Source organism: Pundamilia nyererei, unplaced genomic scaffold (assembly GCF_000239375.1).
Source record: "Pundamilia nyererei isolate P.nyererei 1_Seehausen unplaced genomic scaffold, PunNye1.0 scaffold00010, whole genome shotgun sequence".
NCBI lineage: Eukaryota > Metazoa > Chordata > Actinopteri > Cichliformes > Cichlidae > Pundamilia > Pundamilia nyererei.
In genome coordinates, this window is record NW_005187411.1 from 5,153,069 (window position 1) to 5,170,686 (window position 17,618).

Sequence of the window (17,618 nt, forward strand, 5' to 3'; positions counted from 1 at the left end):
TGTGGCCAGGTTTCCGACAGAGAAGCTTCTCTGCACCAGGCTATCCTGTCATGCCCGCTTCCTGTCTGCAGGGTTGGAGTTGATGCCCAGACATCTGCTCCTGTGGACCGACAGTTAATCTCTGCCACAGCCCAACAGATCAACCACCATCATATCTGATATTTAATAAAAAACATCTTATTAGAAGAAAGAAAAAAAGTCTTACACAACCAAAACAGCAGCTACAGCAGAGCTTTTATTAGGGAACAAAAACAACAAAAAGATGTTAACTTTGTGTCCCTGAACGTGTAATTTTTGAATAACTTCATATAAAAAGAAAAAAACAACAACATTATATTATGATGAAATAGAAATCTATATATGGTTAAAAAACAATGACCCACATCCATTCTCTTAATAAATATATACACAATAAGTACTGAGATACAAAAGAGAGATCATTTAGATCCCTTTTTTCATTTTGCTATGTACAAATAAAAAAAAAACAACATGATTTCTATAGTGTATGTTATGGCAATTGATGAGATTTGTTTTCTGAATCATCATATTGCACTTCCAGGACAGCCATTACAGACTGTGCTAGATATTAATTGACCTATTTTTACAGCATTTGTGAATCTACTCTAGAGGAAAAGGGTAGTTCTGTTTTCGCAATATTATCAACATATTTAGTGACCATTTAATACTTACAGAGGAGACCATTATTTAAATTGATATGAGAAAAAGCATTTTTTAATGGCACCTAAAAAAAATCTTCTAGGCTAAAAAAAAAAACATTTACAATATTCTACCAAATTATATGATGGTTTTACACACTAAATACTGCCACGTTTTGTTTAGCATTAATACACTGAACCTCTGGAGCTTCATCAACAATTCAAGGGCATTTTACTACGAATTTCTGGGTGCTAAACTTTGCAGATCATCAGCGCTGTGGCTTTAGAATGGGAAAGATAATCTCTTTCTTCTGATGAATGAATGAACTCTGCTGCTTTGTATAGCATGAGGTATAGCAGCACTTCAACTGCTCTGCAAGCCTGAGCAAAATATACAAAAGCAGGCACTGACATTTGAGGCTCAGCTCATATTCTCACTAAATGCAAAAGTGTCATGTCAGTGTCAAATATGTCCTCACTTGTTAATTCTTATGCACAAACAAACAGCTTTATAATGATCAAAATGTATAACTTACATCTCTAACCAGTATCCGTTAAGAGCTATGGCTTTTAAAAAAAGGAAACAAACAAACAAAAAAACATCTGTTGGACGCTAATACAACACGCAGACAACATGAATGACAGGTCCATAATCACTGCATAGCCAGAAGTGTAAACTTGGCGGCTCCATTTGTCCTCAGCCCCTCTTTTCAGGGTAATCTATCACATCGCCAATCAGATTTCAGTGAGGGTGAGTTTGTACAAGCCGCCCAACTCCTCCATGGAGATCTGGAAGGTGTCTTCGTTGGAGTAGTGTTTGATGATGTTGTCATCCATGTGGACTAGAATGCTGTCAAAAGACAAAATAGTGTGTTGAAGTGAAATATTTTAAAATGTTTTTTTTAATATTATGAATTATTGTGACATATATGTAATTTTGCAGTGGTACATATTCATATGAATCATAGCCAAAGTTTTAAATACGTCAGTGTATCCACAAATAATCCATATGAGCCAAAAACATGGGCTTCAATATGATCCAAACAAATCATTTCAGACAGCTTTTTCTACTCTTAGCTCTGTATGACATCAGTGACAGGGGAAATACTTAATATGGTCATTTAGGCTTAATAACCCCTCCCACCTACTTTCTTTCAAAGAGAAGACAGCTGTTTTTTAAGGGAGGTGAAAAGACAGATTTTTTGCTTCACATAATGTCCCAGTATACAATAAATACATTTATTTTGAACTGTGACTCATGCAAAGCTACTCTAATGGAGTTCAAGAATAAAGACACGGAGCTGGAAAGGGGCATACTGTATTAGAAAGCATTAAGTTTGGGCGCGTGCAGGACTAACCATGCCAGAGCCACCAGCTGGTTAGCTTAGCATAAACACTTTCTCCCATTATATAAGTGTAATTCTTGTAAGGCATGTGCGTATTTCCTCCCAGGACGTGATTACCTCATCTGCATGTGCTAATTGCTGATTGGTCAATTAATCCCCAAGTTTATCGTTACTTTATGTGTGAGGAGAACCTGTTGTGATTTCATTATAATAGTGCTGTCAGCATTAATATTGTTAAAATGACGTTAATGCGAGTTAGCGTGGATCGCCCCGTGCTGCACGGTCAACACATTAACGAGCTAACCGCAGTAACGTGTTGACGCCGTGCAGCCCAATGCACGGGGCGATCCACGCTAACTCGCTGACAGAGATTTACTGCATTAGTGCGGTTGTGGCGTTAACGTCATTTTAACAAGATTAACGCTGACAGCACTAAATTATATATATTATTATAATATAAATATATTTTGTTATAATTTATATGATATAATATATATAAAATAATTTGATGTAAAGGGGAAAAACCAATCATTAGTCTAGAAATACAATGGAAAAATATGATTGGTTATAACTAAATGATCTGTTTCATCTGCAGGTGAAACAGTTCAGTAAAGCACCAAGAAATATAGAAATACATTTTATGAATTTTGTATTCATTTGTTCATGGATAACAGATTTCCTCCTTCACAAAGTTTCAAACATAGTGTGGAAATGTGATAAACATGTATACACTCACCCTTTCTTGCACTTCTTGTAGACCTTTCCAACCTTATCATAAGGCAGTTCATACTTCTCCGAAATCTGGTTGGAAAAAACAAAACAAACACAAATTTGTGTTAAGAGAAATACAGAACACCTCTGCTACCTGTTATCTCACCCACTCCACATAAGTACTCTATTACTAATATCCATGACCTTCACACTCTTTTTCATCTTTTTAAACTTGATGACCCCTGAAGTACCCATTCCACTTTTTTCCCAGGACATTTCCACGTTCCACGTCTTTTCTAAATCTTTTCCCCTAACCCTCCCCTCCATTAACACCTTTTGTCCCCTGTGCAATTCTAAAAAACACATTTTGATTTTTCCCCCAATCACTACTTTGCACGATTCCTGTGTTAGTGGCTCATCAAAGCTTAGATGATGCAAGAAACTGTTCGCTAGTACAATCCATAGCTAGTTCAGTGAACTGAGGACAACTTACAGCTTCCACCAGGCCTTTCAGCGTGGGATTCTTCAGCATGAGGGCATCAAACACCTCGTCTGTTTCCTTGCGCACGTACAGCAGGACTGTGTGGTGAAAAAAGAGAGAGGAGGCAAGCAGGCGTCAAAGAAAAGCATGCACGCTCATGGACTGAACACAAACACAAATTCAACCTCAGACAAATGTTAGCAGCAGTCATAAAAGGGTTTATCTGCGTCAGACCAGACTGCTTTACTGATGCTTTGGTACATTTGTGTGGGTTTGAGGATTTGAGGTTTTACCACATCTCCAAAGGACTTTCAGAGTGGTGAAGCTGCATGCATATATGTACACATATGCCTTGAGCCATTAATACATTTGCAGCTATACTATATATAACACTGCAAGCCATCTCTTTGCTAGACTGCAGAAGAACATGCAGAGATCTCAGATAGAGCGCTCCTAGAAGGTTCACTGATACTACACTAGATCAGGTTCCAACAGATTTTTAAGACAATTAAAAAATAATACAGTTTGCTGCTGTAATCTGAGTATGTGGCTAATTTATCTACTTCTTTATGTGGACTAAAAACAAACAAGACAGGGGAAACTGAGAGATGCTTTTATGATGACACAAGCCAGATTTACACATTTACACTGAAGTAGCCAAACATAATGACAGATTTCAGTTTGAGGAGCCTGCACAGGAGCTGACTGACTACTCTCTACGTCACTGAGACGTCAACAAGTCCCCAAAGCTTACAGTTTTACAACAAGGAAAAACATGACTGCTGTGGAAAGGTAGTAAACCTTGCCACAACAGTAAGCCAGTACAGAAGGGTTTGTACCACTTGCAGTGCTACAGCACCTTCTAAATGTAGTTACTTCCACTTTTCTGCCTTGTGTCCCCTTAAAATGAAGCAGCATGTTTAAAGACCACAGAAGAGAAAAAAAGTGTCCAGTTATTGATGAAATTATTTTGAAAAAACATGCATTTGGTGACTCCTTCCTCCCCTCTCTGTGGTTAACATCCTTCCGCAAGAATGTATTTAACAAGGTCGAGCGTGGCTTTGTGAAGGTACGAGAGGTGCATTTGTGCAGAAGCACTTTGAAGCAGGCCTGAATGTTTAAAACATTCCTCCCTAAGCTACAAAATATTTCAAAACATGCATTTACAGATTTGTAATGTATTGAAAATTGAAGTGTCTATGAATGGGATAGGTGGTGAAGGGCAAATGCTTGTTTGCATAGATGTCTGCATGCACGCAGTGATCTGTGGTATTCCGTTGGGTCAGTGGAGGGCTGGGGCACGTGTATATGTTGGAAGACTTGGAATTATCACGTGGCCCAGAGAGAGAGCGAGAGCGAGGGAGAGTGTGTGTATGTATGTGTGGAGCTACAGGCGCTGACCACAGCAAACACAGACGGACACGCATGTGCACACGCAGCCGCACAGGGGAGCATCACTCAAAGGCTGCTGATTAGAACATGAGCAGTGTGGACATTGCACTACAGCAGCAAACACACGTAGTACCTTTCTTTGCTTCCTCCACTCTCGGCAGCTTGTTTTGGGGTGAACCGAACTCATCGTCACTGAAGGGTAATCTCTTCATGCCCGAGCTGTGGTTGAAACACACACGCACACAAACAGCTGCTTAAATGGTCTCAACAACCGGCTGACAGGCCATAAAGCACGAGCACAGACAAAAAAGCTCACGTACATTTCCTAGAAACCGCAACCCTGTATGCATTTTACCGAGAAGTGTCAAAGGTCACGGCAATTCAAAGCTACCATGAAGCAAATGTGAAGTGAACTCACCTGTCTTCTCCATCATCTGTGGAGAAGGGCTGCAAAACAGAGAGAAAAATAAGAATTTCACTCAAATGTAACATAAAGGTTACAAACTATATACAGCATCTCACAATACATTTATTTGCATTATAGTTAATTGTTATCAAATATTTATGATGCTTTGTGAAGTTAAAATATATCCAAACACGTTTTTAACCAATTTCCTGCATTCCACAGGCTGCAGTTGTAACTTTTCACGTAACTCTTCATGGTAGTGGCTAAATCAGTCAACTAGGCCAAAGGTAAAGTCAACAGCCGAGTCCAAATAGTTTCCTGTGTTGCCCCATTTACTCTTCCTTTATCACTGAGAATTGGAACTGGTCAACATAAACCAGTCTGTACAGCTGTGGACGGTGAAGTGCAGGTCGGGTGGACTGACAGGACTCACTGGTATCTTGTGGCTCACGCAACTGCACTCCTTTTTTACCTTGTTAGCGCTCGTGTTAAATACCAAATATCGATTAGTGTCATTATTTATCTATCACCCGATTGAATAAATTTGACTGCAAAATGTGAGAATAAAGTAGAACTTGTCCATTTAGTCTCAAACACATCAACTTAATGCCTTCAGATTGCAGGCTCTTAATAAATATTAGTTTTTTTTATCATATGAAACAAAGTAAAAAAGCAGATCCTCTGATTTAAAATGATCCAACTCTTTTTTTTTGTAATTCCTGGAAGGCTGTTGTTTTTCTAGCCTTTCGCCCTTTGACTGTATCGATTACAGGCATTGCTGTGAATAGATTTTCTATTCTGAGAGGAACATCAGCAAACCCGTTGGTTATCAAAAACTGATAGCGAGGCTGCAGAGAGTTCGGTCAGGTTCAATGTCAATGGCATCCCCAAAAATAACCAACCTCCTGTCTCTTCCTCTGCTTTCCTGGTATTAATGTAAACGTCACATGCATGAGAGAAGGGGGAGGGGTGGGGGGGTGTTGGTGTCCTACTTGCATCATTTACCAACAGGGGGCAGTCAAAGCTCACACCTAGTGGAATTTCTCAAAAACAGTATCCTTTGCCCGGTAAACTCATGTGAGCACGTCAGGTGTGCATGCTTCGCCGTGTGGCGTGCTCATCTTGAAAGTGCCATGTGACGTGTTCACTGTGGCAGAGCTCAGAGTCCAGTTCTAAAGAAGAGGCGCTCCTTCCGTTTAAAACTCATAAAAAAGCCAGACAACCTGCAGAGTTCAGGTAAACTCCTATATCTCTCCTCATCCTCTGCAACATGTTTCCACAAACCGACAGGAAAACTGGACTCCTCTCTCCCTGTGCACCAAGTCTATTTTTTGCTCTGAGCATATGAACACGTAAATCAAGGTGGTTGTACGCCGGTTTGTTTTGAGTCACTGGTAAATGAATCATGGTGTGAGTAACCAGTTTGAAACCTAGCCATCAGTATGTAGGACTTGTATCAAAGCTCAAAACCAGAACTCTCTGTTCTTGCCAACTAGCAAGCAGGCAGGTCACCTCAACTCAGCTGGCAGCCGAGTGGGCGGAAGCTGAAAAACAAACTGTTTATGGACCACCTAAGATGCTATGAATGTTGCACCAGACACGTTCGTGCTTTGGGAATGGCAGGAAACATACAGTTTTCAGTGGTGGCCTAAAAGGAAAAAAAAAAGTTTTGCGGCTTTGATCGGCACTCACATGACGTTGGAAGGTGGAGAAGTGAATGTCGGGAATGAAGAGGACAGGCTGGGTCTCGAGATCAGTCATCATCTTAAAGATGGTCACATCGTTACGTTTCTGGAGCATTGGTACTTTCACGTCTGCAACTTTGAGGGGAAGACAGCAGGAAGCAATTTAATATTCATGCAGTAGGATGAAGTCAAACATAACACGACATGAGTGAAACAAGGTTTGATTGAATACATGTTTGCTGAAAGTTATCCAGCAAATGCAGAGGAAAACCTCCTGGACACATGAGGACCACATTTACTCTTGTCTTTGCTCTATTCTGGTTTCCAGTATTAGAGTGTAGTTATAGTGAAGTTGTAGCGTAGGTCTTCAAAATAAAAATGTTTAGCTGAAGCAAGCTGAAACATGCTGCAGAGCTCAGAGGAACTACAGCTTCAGGGGGTAAACACACTAAGGGGATGTTTTCATCTACATACAGGAAATCATTTTAACAAATACACGTGTGAGGGTGACTTGAAATGAAAATTGATCGTACTGTGGAAGCCTCTGGTCATTTTAGTAATGATATGTTGTAGCTGATTATCCTAAAACTTAAGAGCAACTTACAAGCCAGCCCAGAGTTTAGGTCGACAACTTTCCCTTTCCTGCGGGACTGTTTCCTCTCCTCATCTCGGATCTTCCTCTCGGCGCCTTTGTCACAGAAGACTTTGATCTGGCAGTAGGCACGGTGGATGGGCTTGTTGCTGCGGTTGTTGTAACTGTAAGTGTCGATCTGCAGATTCAGGGGAAGACCCTTCACCCCTTTCTGAGAGGAGAAGTCTGTGCTCAGACAGTTGACGGAGATGAAGATCTGTGAGGGGAGGAGAGAGGAAGAAAGTTGAGGACCGAAGCAGACTAATGTACAACTTTAAACTTAAAAGTTTGTTTATTAAAGTAGAAACTGCTTCTTAATCATGAAGCCAATGCGATGACGTTTAACTTTCAGGAAGGCCTTGATGCAGCAGGTATCTCATAGTCAGGCCTCACATGCTTTCAGTGTCTTTTGCTGACCTCTTTTGGTGGGCTTTAGTAATTACATGCTCATTTTACTTTCCTTTGTCCTGGTTATTTGCTTTGAAAACACACTCTAACTGTGTTAACACAACACACAATCAAGACAGGTTTAAAAATACCACATAGAAAAGTCTCAAGGAGAAAGTGCTTAACAAATTTATTAGATCACCACCAAATGTAAGGTTTCTGCCACACGTGTGCGTTTTCTTGTCTATATATATAATTTGCTGTTTTACAAAAGAGCAGAACAATAGTAAAGTAAGTCATTATTATGCTCGGGTTATTTCTGACTTCTCAGAGAAGTCCAGTGTTGAAATTTGGCTATAACCACCTGAACTATGTTCAGTGAATTTGATAGATTTTAGTTTGAATTGATTTAATTAATTTGTTAAGCAGTGTACAAATAAATATAGCCTTTGTCGTTCATTTGGTGTATTCCACAAATGAAGACATTTAACAGTCTTTAATGGTCCTTAATGGTCAACAACTATATTTTAAATGTTAAGGAAAAAGTCTGTTTGGAGCAGAAACATTTTATACATCATTTTATATCCATAAAACCTAATCGGGGACAATAATTAATAATTAATTTAAAAATTCACACACACTAAAGGAATACCAGGTGTTACGTTGAATCCAAATCATTCAATATAATGTCTTATAGTATTTAAAATGTAACCAGTTCAGTATTACGAGTAATGGAAGTCATGGAAATCATATGATAAAACTGCACTTAATAAATCGATGAACTCGACTTGATAACAAAAGTACTTTTAAAGAGAACTGATGCAGCATCACAAGCTTTTCCATAGAACATGTTACTGTGGACGATCTAATACTCTTTCTTCCTTTTTTGAGCTGTTTCAATCAATAACAACCACACACATGCAGACAGTTTGGATGTTGGTGCTGTTTTGATGTAAATATACTAAAACAATATGATTTGCAACCTTGATTTGATATAGTAAAGCCTTACATAACTTTTGCCTTTGTTCCTCATCTTATAACCTTTATTACCCCCATCATCACAGGACTATATAAGGGTTACATATACAGTACACTTTGATATATGCACATATACTGCTATGCATTCAGCCCAAGGGCAAACCACACACATACAGGTACTTCCTCTAACGGACTTCTCACCTTAACACACACCAATATTAACTAACACAACCAAATGATTAAACTCCTAATTATATCCTGAAATCCCATCAGCATGTAAATTGACCTCACTTCCCAAGGTCAGAAACCCAAACTGATCCTCTCAGACATCCATCCAAAGACACACACGCCAAACACCTTCATCTGTAACCAAATACCTCGCTGATGAGATGCTCAAACAATGTGGCTGGGCGGTTATACAAATGGTGAAGTAACAAAAACACACAAGGATGAACATCCTATGAATGCATGCCACAAGTCATGAGACAGTTAGACCCACATCCTGGTATGCAAGCGTGAGTGTGTGTATAAGTGTGTGTGTGCTTAGGAAGGTCTGTTCATGTGACTTTATTTATCCAAAGTGTAGCCTAAAGAAAAGTACGCCGGTGATGAGCGGCAGCGCCGTGTTGTCTCTTTGTCTGTTTGCCACCTTGTCAGTAGTCTTCCATCTCAGGCCGAGAGCAGAGCAGAGCAGAGCCACAGGGCAGCACGAGGGTTGGGAACAAAGAAAGAAATAATCATGAGTGGAGACGAGGACAGGAGCTCCTCCTTTCTGACGGATTTTGTTTGACAACTGTTCCATCTGGTCACCTCCCTTCCCAATGAGTTTCCTCATTCCTGCACTCTTTGTTTCTCATGTCCAAAAATACCTAAACATGCGACATCACAATAAGGGTGACAGGCAGGTTGGACCAGTCAAGAATATAAGAACAGCGTGTAGGAATAACTCTCTCTTTCACACACACTCACACACACACACCTACACCTCTGTGTTTTTACACAACCTGAGTAACCACACAGGAGAGGAGTGACTGCGACATGACCGCATCCTCACTCTTCTTTTTTAAAACCACTAATTATATTTAACAACTGTTTTTGGGGGGATCAAAGTGAGCAAAGGGGATGACGATCACCCATAAAGGGGACTCGGCACCTGACACTGTCATTCAGGCACGGGGCCTTAACAAACAAAAAGAAAAGGAGGACTATTTTTAGGTGTCTAAGTTTGTTGTTGTTAAAAGGTCAAGCCTCATATTTAAACGTTCAAGACCAGGAAGTACGCGGAAGCCTCGGATCACCGGTGATCCTGAGAACCAAACACTGTTCTTGTTTTGACAGGAACACTGAAGTGCAAACAGTGAACTGTCATGTTTGGACTTGGTTCAAGCAACAACCGTGTCAGAGATGTCAGTGGGGGTGTCAGGCAGCCGTGTACCTGTGAAGGTGTGGATGTGGGTGTGGATGCGTTCAGTCCACTGACTTACTTTGGCCTCCTCGTTTGTGTCCCAGGTGAAGGAAATGGCGTTATATGAAATCTCCTCAATGTTGCCGATGGTGTTGAAGCTCTCCTTGTAGTCAGCTGGAGCAACAGATGTTGGTTATTAATAAATGATGTATTGAAAGCATATTAACTGCTTTATGCCGAGTAAAAAAGAAATTAGCCCATTTAAATAAATCTAAATAAATGGTAAAAAACAAACCGGAAAAAGTAAGAAAGGTAAGGTAACTTCAACATATGCTGAGATTTATGAAAGTTACAGACTAACAGTAATCCATCAAAAGCAAAATGAGCTGTCACAATCAAAGAACACACCTTTTCCTGCTAAGCTGTGCTTACAAACAGCTGCTTGAGTTTGCAGACAGATGAGGATTAGCGTGTCCGCTATGTCTCCGCACTCAAACTGGTAGGTTTGGTTTGTTTTATTTCACGATGTGGTTTATTATGAAAACATCGTTTTCAGAACTTACCGATGTCGAGGCACCTCTGTTTAGCCGTGTGCTGTCTGGAGTGCCAGTACTTCCAGTGTTTTAGCTGGTCGTCTCTGCACTTCTCCTCTCCAAACACAACCATCACCACGCTCTGAGGAAAAAAAATAAAGCACAGTGATAGCTTAATATGACTGTCAATAATCAGATTTTGCAATACACTTTCTCCTGTCTTCCTCCCTTCATCCCCAACCGGTCATGACAGATGATTGCCCCACACTGAGGTTTCTTCCTGTTAAAACTGAGTTTTTCCTTCCCACTGTCGCCAAGTCCTTTGGGTTTCTCTGTATTTTGTAGGGTCTTTACTTTACAATATAAGGGACTTGAGACAACTGTAGTTGTCATTTTTATATGAATAAAACGGAATTTTTAAAAAAGCTTTTTAAGTGCTCTTTCTTACCCTGACTTTGGTGATGGGTTGCTGCAGGCCTTTATTGTCAATCTCCCTGAGGGTGATGGGGTAAAACTGGCCCTTGTTGAGGTACGTCATTGTCCCGTCACCTGTCTTCTGACGCAGAGATTTGGATGCCTCGAGAGTGTACTGAAAATTATTCCTGAGACACACAAAAATAAGGGTCAAATCTAGTGAATACCATAAACAACAGCATGCTGCGTTTAAAAAAAATCTCTTCTGTAAACAAATCCGAGGAGACGAATGAAACAGCAGAGTAACACCTAGCGGGCTCTAAATATGTGCAGACACTTGTGAGACACACAGACGGGAGTCTGGTGTCTCCCCTGTGACTGAGATGAATGAAGCCATTCTGCTGTGCCGTGTCAAAAGCTGAATGGCGGTGTGGAAGTTGGACGGTGGGCCGGCGGCAGGGCGACTTACCCCGGCACGGTGTCAAACTGAGTGTAGTCCTCGGGCGTCATGGAGGTCATCCGAAACTGGAGATCTCCTGGGAGGGAAAACACCTGAAGCGCAAAAAAGGAAAACAGAATCAAGCAAAGCATGGGAACAGGAAATACAACAGCTGCTTTGCATAAATTTTAGATGATTTTCTTCAACTAGCAAACTGTGTAAGCAACTAGATGAACACTGTGTTTCATTCTAGTCATTTATTAGGCTAGGCTTTCTCTCATCAGGTATAACAGTTTGTTTTGGTGTTTTTTATTCCCCTTCATTTTGGTTTTTGTTTAAAAAAAATGGCTCTGCGGCCACCTCCACCCCCTCCTGTACAGGGGTTTTGTTGGCTTTTCTGAGGTAATTCCCCTCCAGGTTAAAAAGAGAAAGAGGAGAGAGAAAGGGCTTTGGCTATTGTAGGAGAAAAGTACAGCACTTTATTGTGTTGGTGAGACAATGGCATAATAACACACTGGCCACTATTTTGGCATGTTCAAATAAAACCAGGGAAGGTTGAGCCCACCGCTGGCTCCATGGGATCGGGTGAATATCCTATTGTCTGATGGGAGAGATCTGAGAGGGGAGAGGAGAGGAACGCGAAGGAGAAGGAGGAGGTGGGGTGGAGGGGGTGCTGGGAGAGCATCGGCAGGGTTTTGACGGGGAGGGGGGGCATCGAAACACTCACTTCCTGGGAACCATCCTTAAAGCTCTCGGGAAAGGTGGAGTCAGGGGGCGTACGAGCCTGGGTGCCAGGGCTGAAATGGACCGCGTTGTGGGTGAGCTGGCGGTCAAAGACGCCCACGTGGCTCTCCGTTTCGCTGCAGTTGTTTGGCACAGTCACCGAGAAGCCGTGGGTGGGCACCTCTGTCTTGATAGTCTGGTTTGGCACGGTGGCAATGGAAACTGTGACAGTAGTATCTGAACAAACAAAACAAAGCAAAAAAACCCAAAACAGTTAACTGATCATCAGGTTTCTAAATTTTTCCGTTTTTTTCTGTTTGTGTTGCTGAATCAGAGCAGACCTGGTGAAGAAAAGTGGGCTCTCTTGTCTGGGCCCAGCTGAAGAATATTGAAGGGAGGCTTGAGCACCGGGATCCTGTTTTCCATACTGGCTTCCTGGAGTTGGACTATGGAGTGTCCGGCCTGGATCTGGTGCCTGTGACGAAGTAGAAGTGCACATAAATTTTAGATCTCCAATACAATACATCATTGCTTTGATAAACCTTGAAACAATGGGTTATTTATATGATATGTTTTTCTGCTTCTCCCTTTTCTCAGTCCTGGGTTTCACCTTTGGTGTTGCCATGCCTGAGAACTGATTAACGACCCATTGATAACACAAAGGAATTTGTACACCGGACATTTTCCTTCCTTTTTTGAGAATTTAAAGATGTCTTCTATGACACTCGGAGCAGCTATTTTAGTACGCCTGACTAAAGCAGCAAAAGAAATCCTAATGTCAATAATCATTTTTCCTTGCTGCTCTGGAGAAAACAGGTACACTCCTGAGGATAAATGTGCATACAGTTTTTAAATAGAATTTAAAAATCATATCACAAGAGCTTGAATCGCTCTCTTGTTTTCTGCTGTTGCCCTCTGCTGTGCTTTTATTTTTAAAGGGGGAGGTGGTACGCGGAGAGGACTGCCGCTTACCTTTTGTTGGGATCCACATCAGAGACCAGTGTGTCTGTCTTGGGCTGGTGTATTGTTCTCTTTTCCCTGGGCACCTGTATACGAGAGTAAACACAGCCGCTCAGCGTCTGACCACATCACATCTACCAGACTGGGTCATCCTGCTGTTTGTACTCATAGTTAGATCAGTTACATGACATAATGTAGACTCTGTCTCACAGATGTTACTTAATGATCAGATGTCACTAAGGGTGAGGATCACAGAGGGAAAGTTTGCAAGAACCTGGCAACTATTCCTCCAGTATGTGATTTTGCACTACTCCTCATAGAAGGAGGGGAGAAACTATTCCTGCTGAGCTTTTCCTGATACCTTATAGTAGTCGTAGAGCAGACCCAGAGCTGCGGCACTATCCTCGTCTCCATTTATGCTCATCATCGCCTTGGTGGCAGCTGTCAGCGGGTTCTCCAGAAAAGATTTCCAGGCTTCATCCTCTGTGGTGAAAGAGCGACGCTGGCCGCCATAACCCGGCTCGTTCTGGAGAACCAGGACCGCACGTTTACTGCTAAAAGGGGGAGAGTGTGTGCTTTAGTTACCGCATACAAAGCAGTTAATGACATGAAATAAAAGCCATGGATGTGCGCAGCAAAAGGGAAGAGCCGTCCATACTAGAAGGGATTCATCTCCTGTTATGGACTTATTTTCCACACTGACTCCACATAAGCTCTCCAGACCGGGACCTGAAATCTCAGTGTCGCTCAAAACAGACAAACAGGTTATAAGAGCGAGAGATCACCCATGTAGATGTTTTTTTTTCATCTGCAGGACCAGTTGGTCAGGCTTTTCGAGGATTGTGCAACAAATCTCTGCCGCTGAACCACAGAGGCAGAAGGTGTATCGAGAAAAAGATGCTCTACAGGATCGTCCAGTGTAACGACTCTAGTTGGGGGATCACTCATTGGTTGAGAAGCCGCCCGCATGTGACGCATCTGACCCGGCTGCATTCCTGCGCTGTGCTTGCAAACGAACTTGTTTGTGACAAATAATCATGAGATTTTAACGCTCAGTAGCCGCCTCTTCAAAATTCAACATCGCCTTGGTATGCTGTGCACAGTGTGCAAGCTTGAGCTATTTGAACCTGGGTGCATTACATTTAAAGTAAAACAAAAACGCCTCTGCGTGTACGAAATGGCTGATGATGAGCCTGCGACGTTTGCACTGAAGTCACCTGTTTACAGTAAATTTTAATGTTTACACAGCTTCTGTTTGCTGAGACGCGTTAAGCCCCAGTCAGAGTAAAGTCATTAATGGAGCTCTTGTTATTAAAGTTTCATCCACAAACTTCGGAAACCGCATATATCCCCTCTTCAGCCATCCTGCAACCACATCCAACAAAGTAATTATTATAAAGTGTGAACGGACTGGATCAGTTTCCATGTTGAGTATCTACAACAAATACAACTTTTTTGTCTCCCAGTGGTCAGAGAAAGTGATAATTAGTAACCCTATATCTAAACGCAACCTGATATAATCCATTATGTGTTGGCTATAAAAAAAAAAATCTAAGGTAAGGCAATATAAGCCATTATTTACTAAAACAATGAAGAGTCTGATTGCTGATCAGGCAAAAATTACACTGAGATGTCAAGAAATAAAGTGAGTAAGGCAGCATGAGTCCAGACTTCTGTCACTTTAATGTACAGGAGCAGTAAAAAACAAAAACAAAAAAACACTACTTTTTTGGACATTTAGAGAAAAGAGCTTTAATCCCTCATTTTAAATTAAAAAAACAAAACAAAACACACACAGCAGTGTAGAGTAAAATCCATGAAAACCTCAGATAGCCCTGTGCTCGCTTGTCTATGTTAGTCGTGGGGCCAACGCCTAGCAGGTGTACGATTTCACTCCCCTCAAATGTCTCCTTGTCACTGCCCTCAAACCCCCCCACACACAGAATACAGAATATATCTCAAACTAAACATTTATATATCTGAAAAACACTGATTTATTTTTTATTATTTTATTATTTTAAGCTCTATCTTCCATTAAAACTCTTTTACACCTGTGCAGAGGCAGTTTTCCTTGGCTGACACCTTGCTGCCGGAGACTTGTGCCTATTCCTGAGCAAACATCATTTCTACTATCCACATAACAGTTAAAGCTTAAGGCAAAATCAAACAACCGCCCATCTCTACTCCGGGACGGCTCTTATTCCAACAGTCGCCTCCAGCTCGCACGACAGGTGGAGGTACACCTGTACAGGCTCGAACATGACAGGTGAAACGAGCGGAGTTACAACACCATGGGAAACTATGAGACTACACCAACTCCCCGCTTGGCAACCCGCTGTAACAGAGCACACTTACCCTTTTAAAAGGAGCCATAATGATCGTAGAATAGGCTCATGCTTATATGCGACACGAACATCAGGACACGATTTTGAGAAAAATACAGAAGGCTGCAGCTGCAGGTCACAGTGTGACCTCGGCTTTTGAAAAATCCGTCAGTGCAATGAATGTATTTGTTTAAAAAAATAAATTGCAAAAATAATCAGAAAATCCACAAAAGCAATTAAAATCAGTATTACAAGCTTATAGTGTCAACATGCTCGTTGTGCGGGCTAACAGAGGAGTCAGGACAACTTACTTGTCATGCTCCTGTGACATCTCGGTCGGTCGAACTGGACTTTCTAGTTGGTACTGAAAATCCGATCCGTCTTCTTTACCACCCTGTAAAACTCCGCTGCTAACACTGGATAAGGGCCACGGCAACAAACAAGGTGTCCCCTCCTGAGAGAACGGGTTTTGTCGGCTTTTCTCGCTTTTTGGGGCAATGCTTAGAAATTAAGGCCGGTTTTACCTGTGACAAGGACGCGGATTGGATTACAGGTGGACGGGAGGCGGGGTCTTACTGTCAATTGCCCTTGCCGGGCTTGTGATTGGCTCACCTGACGGCCTACCTGCAGCTGTAGGGTGAGTTTGGAGAAAGCAGTGGTAAAACTGGGTTTTAAAAGCTGTGATTTTATCATATTGGAATATTAAATGAGAAATATATTCCCCCTACCCCTAAAAAAGGCCAGTGCAAAATTTATTGGGATGACTTAAAAATTAAAATGATTTACAAAAAAAAAAAAAGAAAGTCTTTGATGATTACAGTCACTAAGGAAATATTCACTTATTTGTACACACCTGCAGGCTTCATAGATGTCACTATGTGGGAGCTACTATGATGGAGATTATTGTGGCAGAAAGACCTGATTCACTTCACAAAGACATGAACAAGCGCGCTCTTTTAAAGTCTACACTGATAACTCCTGTATAACACGGTAATAAGACGTTTAGTAAACTAATAACGTAATTCACTGATAAATGATCAGCATGCTGTGGATAAGTGGAGACCTGTTTTTATGAGCATGAACTCAATTCAAAGGCGACAAATTAAAGGAGAACCCTCTGTCTCTGTATGGTGGCTCTGTGAGAGTTTTTTGATAACGTGGGTCTTCCTGGAAATCCTTTGCTATCCTACATGATGCTGTGGGAATTCTTTGTCATTGTTATTTATTTATTTCCTCAGTGTTTTGTGTTAAGCTGTTGGCCAACATGCTGTTGGCTGTTGTCTGTGCTTGCATTGAAAATGTGCATATGAGTATGACTAAGTAATGCAGCTCAAATCTATCTATGGGTACAAATAAAATAATCGAACCTCATCTAACCTAACTTGTGCCCTTAGAGCAGGGGTGAGCCATTCATTCACTAACTGTAAACACTTCTTTTATTAGTGGCAGTTTATAAAGACTTAAAATTGATGTTAAGCAGAACTGAGTTCAGAATATAGGTGCGACCGTACACAACAGTCCCATCCAGCCCCTTGGGAAATTTAATTGCCCACACCTGCCACCTCTTCTTCATCTAAGGGATTTCATTCATGTTGAACTATTTCTATCCTGATAGGATTCACCTCTTCCAGTATGACCTCCATCCATAAGGCTAAAGGAGTCCCTTAATGGTTTGGAAATTACCCGAATTGTGTGTTATGGCCTGTATGAAAATTTGGACCAACCTTTTAGCCAGCTGGCTCCAAGAAATATGTTTGAGTACCAGATTATTAGAATTTTGCAGCAACGATGCCAAGTCACACAGAAGCTGCTGTGATAACATCGTAAGAAGATAGTTTACACTAATTTCTTTGGGATGCACAGATATAGTAGTGAAACATGGGTATTGCCAATATCGGACCTGCTATTGAATGATATCAACAAATAAGATGCCATCTACTGACATCAGTGGTCGGTATATACCTGTGCGTTCAAATTTATGAATAAGTGACATGACAAATATCACAAGTGGTCTATCAGTGTGCCTGATATAAAACCATGTGTATCAGTATTTACTACATGAAACATCTTTGATGAATACAAAAGCTTACAGTAACCTGTCTTAATGCAATAAAACAAGATGATAAAACTGTAAAGCAAGTGAAGAA

At 41.2% G+C, this 17,618-nt stretch overlaps 1 protein-coding gene across 2 annotated transcripts; it reads right to left on the reverse strand.

The window, feature by feature from the left end:
• Window positions 1-216: 216 nt before the first annotated feature.
• Window positions 217-15,948, reverse strand: grhl1 (grainyhead-like transcription factor 1). Of its 2 annotated transcripts, none has more exons than XM_005723930.1 (16): window positions 15,783-15,948; window positions 13,509-13,701; window positions 13,160-13,233; window positions 12,529-12,662; window positions 12,192-12,424; window positions 11,495-11,577; window positions 11,060-11,213; window positions 10,642-10,753; window positions 10,158-10,252; window positions 7,282-7,525; window positions 6,685-6,812; window positions 5,005-5,033; window positions 4,720-4,805; window positions 3,207-3,292; window positions 2,739-2,803; window positions 217-1,506 (listed from the first exon to the last, which is right to left on the reverse strand). In XM_005723930.1, the coding sequence occupies exons 1-16, from the start codon at window positions 15,800-15,802 to the stop codon at window positions 1,392-1,394; spliced, it is 1,851 nt and encodes a 616-aa protein (XP_005723987.1). In that variant the 5' UTR covers window positions 15,803-15,948; the 3' UTR covers window positions 217-1,391. The 2 variants fall into 2 exon arrangements, with proteins under 2 accessions (XP_005723987.1, XP_005723988.1); XM_005723931.2 differs by lacking the exon at window positions 15,783-15,948 and adding an exon at window positions 15,503-15,626.
• Window positions 15,949-17,618: the final 1,670 nt, after the last annotated feature.